The sequence below is a fragment of the Bombina bombina genome, chromosome 12 (genome assembly GCF_027579735.1).
Source record: "Bombina bombina isolate aBomBom1 chromosome 12, aBomBom1.pri, whole genome shotgun sequence".
In the NCBI taxonomy this organism is placed as follows: Eukaryota; Metazoa; Chordata; class Amphibia; order Anura; family Bombinatoridae; genus Bombina; species Bombina bombina.
The window spans coordinates 27569100-27579992 of NC_069510.1; the positions used below are offsets into that span (position 1 = coordinate 27569100).

The window sequence follows — 10893 nt, forward strand, 5'->3', positions numbered from 1 at the left end:
AAAGTGCAAACAAGTCAGTGTGGTATAGGATTGTGTAACGGTCCTACAGGATTTCTACACAACCTTGTTTACACATTTATTGCATGTTTTAAACTCAGCAAACTACGGCTATGGGGAACATTTAGGATCTTATGTGGTGGCACCCATTACTTTATTACAATTTTAGTTAACGCCCATCATTTTCAAGGTTTAAATGTGTAGTAAAAACTATTTTACATTAGCCTTTAATTTTTGTCCATTTTTCCTGTAATTTTAGCTCAAAACACGTTGCCACTAATCACCTCAAGGCACTACATTATTGGAGAATGTTTTATTAAAGTCACAATAAAAACAAAATACAGTCACAAGTAGTAAAATGCACATTTCCCCATTAAAATACCCCCCTGTGGAGTATGTGGTTCTAGGCAGAACCTTCCTAAAACCCAGGTACATGGGGATAGCATGACATTTAACCCTTTACACTGCCCTGCAGGTTTCTGTACCATTTAATAAAGTGGATAAACTATACAAACAAAATTCTGCCAGTTGGCAGAGGAGCCGTCTTTTTCAGCTCGACTGGCAACAAGGCGTAAATGCCCCTTAAGAATTCAAGTACTGTAGTTACAAATTTACTAAAGACTTAGTTTTGGCCGGAATAGACCGTGGTGGAAGGTATCAGGAGGACCCAGTCCCCATTTATTTTGTGTAGTCCTTTGTCTCGTTCCCCGTTTCATTCAGAACAGTGGTCCTCACAATAGCATCTGTAACAGCGTATGGGTCGCAGTTGGCAGCTGGTCTACGGTCTTCAAAGTAACCAAACCCTTCCTGGCCAACTTGGCGTGGTATTCTGATGCTGGCACCTCTATTGGCAACACCAGCTGAGAACTCATGAATGCTGGATGTTTCGTGCTGGCCGGTTAGACGGCGGGAGTTGTCCTTCCCACCTCGAGGATCATACACGCATATGTGGTAGTTGTGCCTCTTGGCAAGCTTTTCTATTGCTTCTTCAATGTGTCTGAAAGGAGTAGCAAGAGCGAAATTAGTTTATGGAGAGTAGAATTTGTGAGCCTAATCTAAAAAGTATTATAGGATTAGAGAAATCAATTCTTAGATAAAGTATTAAGTGCATAATAGGTAAACAGATATTGTTATGGACTTTTCTGACATATTACAAAGTCTGTTTAATTTTCCTTCTGGTTTCCTTATGGGACAGCCAGCCAATCACAAAAATGTACACATGTATTTTGTGACATCTTGCACATGCTCAGTAAGGGTTAGCGCCCTAATGTGTGCATATAAGAAGGTTGTTTTGAATCATGAAGACAATTCACTATTGTGGCTGAGTATTTACATTTTATTTAGTAGCCAATATGGGGCTCAAACACGACAAACTACAAAAGAAATACAACTTACCCTTACCAGACTAGCATTAAAATATTTACTTATACAGTGTGAACAGGAGACATTGCACAACTTCTATTTAACAAAACAAGTTAGAGAACTTACTTCAATCCACCTTCATTCCTCATGGAGGCTGTGCTGTAGTTTGTATGACATCCGGCTCCATTCCAGTTTCCGGTCATGGGTTTGGGGTCTAGAGTGGCCACAACACCAAAGTCTTCACAGACCCGATGAAGGATAAATCGGGCTACCCAGAGGTGGTCTCCCATATCTATACCTTCACATGGCCCTACCTGGAACTCCCACTGCAAGGAGAGGAAACGTATCTTAGTCAGAAAGTCCACGATTTTATGTGAACACTTGAAGTGACATTGAACTATATTATCTGAACATGGGAGGGTGCAGGTCTTAAAATACTGATATATTGAACTGGCATACCACAAACACACAAATGCTCCTCAAGGGAGAAGCCACAGCGTAAAGCATAATTTGTTCTGGCATAAAACAAGAGGCACCTTCCATGGGAGGGTATCCAAAAAAAACTACTATATTATAGATATATGATTTGCTATACAGGAGGCGCTATTGGATAACATTGAGATGCAAAAAGTTGATCACGATGCTAAAATATGAACTATGTAAGGGTATTGGTTGTGGAATCTCATCCACTACTCATGCTTACTACATGGGCCTTTATTATGGTTAAATCAGTCTTTTCTAACTGATACATTTGTGTAGAGAACTTTGCAGGTCAAACAGACACCATGGGAAAGCTGGAGACTTTAATGTAAGTAGGTGCTTTGTATTGAATGGGAACCCCCAGCACTCTGTAGAACACTAACAGTGTTAGGCAAAATAAAAACGTATTGCTCATTACCCTACAGTGAGCAGCTTATGCATTGACAGAACATTCATTCCAACAGGCTTTTCATGGTGTCCTTGTAAAGAGTACCAATATATACTATGCATGATATCTATATGCTTGAAGGAATGTACAAATATACTGTGCTGTTCCATAAAATGCTCTGATTATGTCAGGGGCAGAGCAGCAATTCACTACTGGGAGCTAGCTGAACTTATCTAGTGAGCCAACGCCAAGAGGTATGTGTAGCTACAGATCACCAGTTAGTTCCCAGCAGACTAATCCCTTTGCAGGTTTTAAATACAAGCAATAAAACAAAAGCATCCTTGTAACATCCCAATATATATATTTTTATTTTTTTTTCAGCAGAGCTTGTAACTTGCATTGCTGACCAGACAACTGTTAAAGCCACACATAGGTACAGTTATCTAGGATTAATACAAGTTACAAGCTCTAGTGAGAATTGGAGCATTATCTTGCATCAGAACGCCCCTTAAATATAAAATGTGCTTTATTTTATGAAATAAGGTGAACGTACCTGAGACGGCATGACTTCAGCGTTAGTGCCGCAGATTTTGACGCCTGCATACAGGCAAGCTTTGTAGTGACATTCAACAATGTCCCGCCCATACACTTTATCAGCACCAACACCGCAGTAATAAGGACCTGTGCAAGGAGAAAGAGGACTGGTTAGCATATAAACTAGAACAGCTTCTGCAGTGTTACAAATTTAATTACACAATACAGGGTAGGAGTACTCCAGCCAATGAATAAAGCAGAGCAACTTTATACTTTAATCTTTTATAATTTGTAAGAACAGGCAGTGCAGACAGTCTCTGAACATTAATTGCATACATTAAAGCACTTCAAACAAAACTTTGTTTTATGTGACCAGGAGGAAATCGAGCAGAGCGCAGATCAGTCACATGTATGCAGCTAAATGCACGGTCAGCTCCTAATGACGACAGGACACTGATTAAATGCTCTGAAGTGATCACAGGACCAAGCAGGGCTCTCAGCAGACAGATGGGTGCCCAATTAACCCTTAGAACGCTGTGTAAAAATTATCTAGCTGTCAGACTAGATCTACCCATGTATTTTATAAGCAATAAGTAAAACCATTTCAACCGAATTTATTTACTCATCTACAATTAGGTTATGCGAAGAGCTTGACTGACAAGATTAGACTTTTAAAGACCACTAAACACAAATTGTAAACTACACGGTTTTGAACCTTCATATCTGAAGAAGATTTAACAATGAAAACTGCAGCTTTATTTTGTCAAAATAGACTTTAATGATTCAGATAGAACATGCAATTTTAAAATGTTCCATTTTACATCCATTATCAAATGTGCTTTGTACTCTTTGAATCATTTGTTGAAAAGTAGACCCCAAGAGCAGAAATGCACTACTAGAAGCTAGTTGCTAATTGGTGGCTGCACATATGCCTAGTCATTTTCTCACCTTTGTTCAGCTAGCTCCCAGTAGGGCATTCCTGCTCCTTTAAAGATAATATAAAAACTGTCAACTTAAATTCCATTATTAAAAACATGCCCTCCTTTTATATGCACACTTTCAGCTGCAGTGCAGTTCACAGTATATGCATTGTGATTGGCTGAAGGCTCAGACTGGTATGTACAGGTAAAAATGAAAGCCACAGTCAAAACCTACTCATTTGCAATTCTGATTGGGTGTTATTATACCATCTTATGGATTATAAAATACTGTATTTAATGTAATAACTAAACAAAGTGACTAAAAGGATAGACTTAAAGTACATTTTGGGTTTACATAGGTTCTGTTTTATGTAACATTAGTATGTTTACCTTGTGGTCCGGGAAAGCCATTCTCTGGCCAGCCATAAGGATGCCCATTAATGCCAAGTAGGGTATATTCCTGCTCCATTCCGAACCACGGATGTTCATCCGATACCATATCCATTACTTTTTTACAGGTGTATCTAAGGTTGGTTTCTAACAAGAGAAAGATCATGACATTAGCTTTGTAAAGAAGTTACACCCGATAGATGTAAGTAAAGAGTACACTCCTAGACACATCATAAAACCGTGCGATCTCTGTTCTGTGTGCAAATAAGTGTTTAAGGAACACTAAAGTCAGTTTATAAAGTCATTTCTGTTGTCTAGCAATAGAACCTATCAGCTAAGTCTAATCATTTTTGAAAACCAATTGCAGTAAACAAATGTGATTTTGTTTTAAAAAACAAAACACCACCCCTCAACTTCATGGTGTTGATGCGAGTAGGAGTTTGCAGATCATGCTAGAATTTGTCATTATCTTATTATAAACTGGATGGTTTTGCTGTTAAAGTCTTACTGTAAAACTGGTTTCTGTTATCGTTTGAGCTATACCAGCTGCAGTTATGGGAAATTGCTACTTTAGGTATATTTTTGTGTATGAAATAGCTATCCTTGCTAATTAAAAACATAACCCAATTAAATGGGTTGAGCTTGCAGGGAGAGCACACATCCTCTATTTACATGAAATCCTTATCTTCTCTATACATAGTGAAACAAGTTTGAGAACAATGTTAATGTAACATTTTAGTAAATGTCCACCCCCACTGGGAGAATGGTTATTTATAGACCCTGTTTAACATAGCTTTTCTATAAGCAGTACTTAATATTTAAATATTCAGTAAGTGCAGGGATTTAGGCAAAGTTAGCTATTTCAAATTACTAAAAAGGAGCCATTTGTAAACAATAATACATCCCAGCAAGTAGAATGTATCACTGGGAACACAAAAAAACAAAGAGAACCTAGTAATACATTATCAGTTTACAGCAACTAGAAATATGTGCAGCAGGGTTAGCCTAGAAGGCATCAGGGTGCATTACCACCCCCACAAAAAAGAAAACCTACACTTTTCAGAGCTAAATTGCAGGAAGATGAGCAAAGTATATTTCAAAGTTGTTTTATTATGTATAGCTACAGTTTATATTGAAATAAAATTATGTTTACAGTCCCTTTAAAGAAAAAGAGTTTAATTCCTCAGCAGGTCAGGCCAATTGCCGCAACCATTATTTTGTATCTACAATGCAGCAGCTCTGACTACAGCACAAATTAGAGATCTGTGTTCTGGTGGGCTCCTGAGGGCAGAAGCACAGTAGGGGAAATAAAGCAATCAGGAGTAGATCTATAGCCAAGGCTACACAAATTGGAATTTGATTTAATTTGAGAAGTTGCCTTGAGTGGGTTAAATAAAGTTTTTTTTACCTGCAGGCTTGCGGTTATACTTCAGAACTTCACACATAACCAGCTTGTTGGGATCAAGACAGAAGGGGTCTCTGAACATCTGAACCGGAACAAGGTACATGTCGCTGTTGGATCCTTCTGCTTGGTAAGTGCTAGATCCGTCAAAGTTCCATTCAGGTATTTCTAGAATAGAAGTAAACAATGTCACAACAAATATAGCAGCTTGGGTACAGAATTAGCCAATTACTTGGTAAATAGTGCAGTGCCAGTTCTCAAGCTTCACAATGAAGCCAAGAACGTATTAAACCTGGGCACTAAGTTATAAAAAAAAATATAACAGCCATTAATTTTAGTGTACAGTAAACGTGGGAGATCTGTCTGGAAGTTCGCTCTCATATTCAAGTGTATAGCTTAGATTTTGTCTATATTAACATTGTTATAAAGAAAAGTGTCAAGGTGGGTGATCTATACATCAATGTCCATGATGGGATCAGTTAAAGGGACACTAAACCGTTTTTCTTTCATGATTCAGATAGAGAATACAATTTTAAATAACACTCCAATTTACTTCATTCTTTAGATATTCTTTGTTGAAGAAATATCAATGCACATGGGTAAGCCAAACACACGAGGCATCTATGTGCAGCCATTTAGCTTATCTAGATATTCTTTTCAGCAAAGGTTAGCAAGAGAATGAAGCAAAATAAATTGAAGTAAATTAGAAAGTCGTTTAAAAATTGCATGCTGGATCTAAATCATGAAAAAAAAAAAAATTGGTTTCATGTCCCATGAAACAGAAAAACTGACTGATCCATTTGAGGTCATTAATAAGTTTTATATGGGCATAAAGGGAAGTTGTGAAGCCGTCTTCAGTATCAAAAAGCTCACTTTACTAACTTTTCAGCAATTACACAGGACTAGGGCAACATTCGCTGATAAAACCAGAAAAAACAAACCACCCTTTTATAAAATTGGTTTCCCTTTAAAGGTTAAAGTGATTAGAGTAAGTAATGTTTTCACTAACAGAGCAACTCTGTATTTAAGCCCCACAAAGGGTTAAACAGAACTGCAGTGTCACTAGTGATAAAGTTATACACTCTAACAAACCATAACGAATAGCCCTTTAATAAGCTCCCAATTGTGACAAGTAGTTTAATGAGCAAAACACATCTATTTCACATACAAAAATATCTCCCACCATTAAGAAGATTTCTGCTGCTGCCTCTTAGAGATATATATTCTATATCAGTACGTGGTGGTCTCAACATGCATAAACAGTCATTTCAAATGCCAAAATAAAAGGCAAAGGCGCAAACTTCTTAACACATAAGAGGGGGGAGAAGACATTTTTTTACATTACACTGTCCCTTTAAATAAAAATTACTTTTATAATGAGTGGGACCAGTGTTTAAAAGGTTCATATAGTTAACAATGTAAAAAGAATATATAAAGCCCTATTGAAATTTAAAAAGTCTTGAAAACATTTTGACCAAGCGGATACTGGTGAAAAGGCTTGTTCAGCCTGCTCTGGGCTACAAGGATTCACAGCAGGATGTCAAGTTGGGGGAGGGGGGTTTCTTACCTTCTACAGATTTAGGCTCATAGTCCAAGGTCTTCGTTTTGCAGCGGACACCTTCCCCCGTCCCATCAATCCATATGTACGTGACTTGAACCTGATCCCCTTGGGGTAGTTTCATGTACTGTTCCCTAACCCCCTTGTTGAGTCTTGAACTGTGTGACACTGACATGGTGATGGCTGTTCTATATGACCAATAAAAGAAATAGGGAGTTATGAAAGAGGCTATTACAACACTAGTTCCTGGCATTTTACTGCAGTGCAATACACACAATAAAACAAATAAAAGATACACACAACTATATAAACATATGTATCACAAACACACACACAAATTGTTATACAAAGTATCACACAAGTACAAAATGTTTACATCTAAATAAATCAGACCAGCCCAATGCACCATAACCACACATCAGTGTTGTAAATCCAAAAGAAATCAAATGCTTACAAGTAGTATTTATAAAAGTGTAATTATAAATTAGATTAAGGAAATGAAATCTTAGAGCGTGGGACCCTCTTAAATGTCATGTGGTCAACAAGCTCCAGGTTTTGTAATCACAAAAACAAGTGAGGCTCAGACTTACACCCTACCCTGGGAGAACAATGACAAACTGGTACCAACCGGTTAGACAAGGTTTTAACCAGGAAAGCAAAGTGGCCAGGAATTCTGGAAAACAAAGTTTAACCCATTGGGTCCCATGATAATTTCAATAGCCACATTTCCATCCTCAGCCATGAGGCTTAATTTTATGTTAAGTAACAAAGGTTTTAGTTTATATTGCACACTAATATAATCAAATCATGAAATTAATTTTATATGGAAGGGGAATTTTTTTTTTTTTTTAAAAATGTAACAAACTGCTTGCTAGTGGCACTCATTAAATCTACTCATTTTAAAGTAATAGTTTATTTTATTTTTTTTTCTCATCTTAATAAGTGATCACAACCAACATGCATAAATATTAAAAATAATTATATATATATATATATATACACACACACATACATACTCTAAACCATATTAAATACACTACACAACAACAAGACACAGGTTAAGATTTATAAATACAAAAACCATTAGCTCTGTTAAAAAACAAAACCCCAGACCCAACAGATCTGGCAGCATGACATTATATAAATATTATTTGAGATAAAGACACAAGCTTTGTACCAACCCTACAGTTTAGGCAACTAATTCTGCAATCAGATTATATAAATAAACTGCCATCGTGGCAGGAAATAAACTGGACATAAAATGATCCTATAAAGAGCAAAAAATAAGTCAATAACAGGACACAGCTTCAATATCAGAGCAACAGAAAAGACAAAGCCACAGAGCACATGTCCCACCATGCAGCCCCCAGCCATACCTTATTAGCAGGGAACCAGTACAATCCCCAAATCACCAGCAGTGCTGAATAGATGTCCCACTAGCAGAAAAACAAAGTGTGCCCTTATTTATACCCTGCTGGGGATAGACACGCCCCCTCCACCGCAGCAGGACACGTCTTTCCCAATGGTGCAAAGGGGAGAAATTGTCCAGGGGGCGTGGTTTATGATCAGAAATGCACGCCCAGCTCATCCAAATGACACGCCCCTTCCCCAACTTTCTACCCTGAAGGTATAAAACTAGTCATATTTACACTTGGGAAATGTGAATAATATTAATCTGATAGTAATTATAAACTGTAACATTCAGAGAGGAAATGAAACATTGCACAAGGTTTATGCATTATTCAGTAAAAGACAAAATACACATATTTTATATCTGTGTAAAGGGTATGGAAGAAAAATACTATTTTTAGCTAAACTGCTTTTCCAAATCTTTGCTGACAGTTTAGGTTTCCCCCAAAGTGGGGAGTGCTGTTGTTTTTTTTCTTTGTTTTTGTAATAAGCCAGATCAGCTGGAGTTGACAAACTTCCATTTAAAAGTGACAGGGAACTCAATAAATGTTCACTGTGTTAAAAGAAAATATTTCAAAATGTATTTGTTTATTATTTTGAAATTTAAACAGCTTTTGCTGAACCCTTTTCATGTAAAATATGTTTATATATATATATATATTTCTTATAAATTATAGAAAATATATTTAAGTAGTATCTCCCTTTAAGTTAATTATTAAATATTGAACCAACTCAATAAAACATTATTCACTTCTACAATTTAGCTGCTAATTATTTAAATATTAATACATTAGGGTTATTGGTTTAGTTACCATAGTGCAGTAGCAACATTCTAACAAATCTCACAATGTAGCCTTTATACAAAGTGCCTGTAGTATTTATATTATTAGGATTCAGAATCCTTGGAATATTCACTTTGTTTCCAATAGGCTGTAAAAGTTGATGATAATCTTTTTCTTCTCCTTCCAGGAATAGATTAGAATTCTGTACTGTACTTTATATAATACTGGATGTCAGCATGACCCCTATTTTCATGTCATTTATTAACCCAGGTGAAACCTGCATTGGGCATATCACCTAATAGAAAACAAAGCTCACTTCTCCAGTATATGCTGGATCTTGTAAATGTGCTGAGGCTGAACTTCCCAAATAAACTGTTTAACTAATGTAATAAAATGTGAGGCATTTCATTTTTTACACCCCTTTATGCTGAACCTCTTTGGACTAGCACTTTATATCTAAATTAGCCACTAGGTACATCAGTATTATGTCAGGGAGTAAACACTTTGTCCACTATTGTAGATGCCCTCTTAGGTTGCCATTTACACAATATAAGTTTATTAATGTTTCCATGAAAATGTTATGTAATTAAAGGGATAGTTTACCCTAAATGTTTCTACCTTTTGTTTCCAGTTTTCCATTCTACCTGCTAGAGTGTATTAAATTGTTTACAAATAACCCCTTTGCCTTTATATTGGCATTTGAAATAGTTGGTTTTGCCCTGGATATCCCTACTTATACTGAAAGTTTCTATACTTAAAGGGACATGAAACCCAAATATTTTATTTTATGATTCAGACAGAGCATACATTTTAAAACAACTTTCCTGTGTACTTCCATTATCAATTGTGCTTCATTCTCTTGGTATCCTTAATTGAATAAGCATCAAAGCACTTCTGGGAGCTAACTGAATACATCAGTAAGCCAATGAAAACAGAAGTAATATGTGCAGCCACCAATCAGCAGATAGCTCTCAGATCCTAGGCCTATCTATGTATGCTTTTCAACACAGGATATCAAAAGAACTAAGCAAATTTCATAATAGAAGCAAATTGGAAGGTTTATTAAAATAGTGTGCTATATATGAATCATAAAAGGAACAATTTGGTTTTCATGTCCCTTTAGGCTATTGACAAACTGTGTAAACACAGCCAGCAGAAGAAATTACACCAGTGCGGCGTGAGAGAGTTGTAAAATGTTAATTTTCTTTTGTTTTTTCTAAGTTTTGTATATAGACAGTGTGAGATAAGAAAGGGGAGCATTTGAGTAATAAGCTGTCTGATCTGTATGCAAGCTTAGCCTATTTTGATGGGTTGTGGTTTCAAAGAGCAAATCCAGCTATTTACAAAAGCAAACATAAAGTAATTGAGAACACTTTAAGGGGAAACAAGTTTTGCAGTATACTGACCCTTTAAGAAACGTTGGAAACGTTATTAAAGGGATGTTAAAGGTACATAAAACCCAAATGTCTTCTTCCGTGATTCATAGAGAATACAATTTTAAACAACTTTCCAATTTACTTATATGAGCTATTTTGCTTCATTCTCTTGGTATCTTTTGTTGAAAAGCTAGCTGCTGATTGGTGACTGAACTTGTGTGCCCATTTTCATTGGCTTAGAATGGTATAGTTAGCACCCAGGAGTGCATTGCTGTTTCTTCAGTTAAAGCTACC

The 10893-nt window shown here is 36.5% G+C and overlaps 1 protein-coding gene across 1 annotated transcript; it reads right to left on the reverse strand.

Moving 5' to 3' along the window:
• Window positions 1-295: 295 nt before the first annotated feature.
• On the reverse strand, window positions 296-8564 carry LOC128643065 (glutamine synthetase). The gene is made up of 7 exons (XM_053695998.1): window positions 8408-8564; window positions 7041-7219; window positions 5480-5641; window positions 4072-4218; window positions 2781-2908; window positions 1486-1685; window positions 296-994 (listed from the first exon to the last, which is right to left on the reverse strand). The coding sequence occupies exons 2-7, from the start codon at window positions 7204-7206 to the stop codon at window positions 676-678; spliced, it is 1122 nt and encodes a 373-aa protein (XP_053551973.1). The 5' UTR covers window positions 7207-7219; window positions 8408-8564; the 3' UTR covers window positions 296-675.
• Between the last annotated feature and the right edge of the window lie 2329 nt (window positions 8565-10893).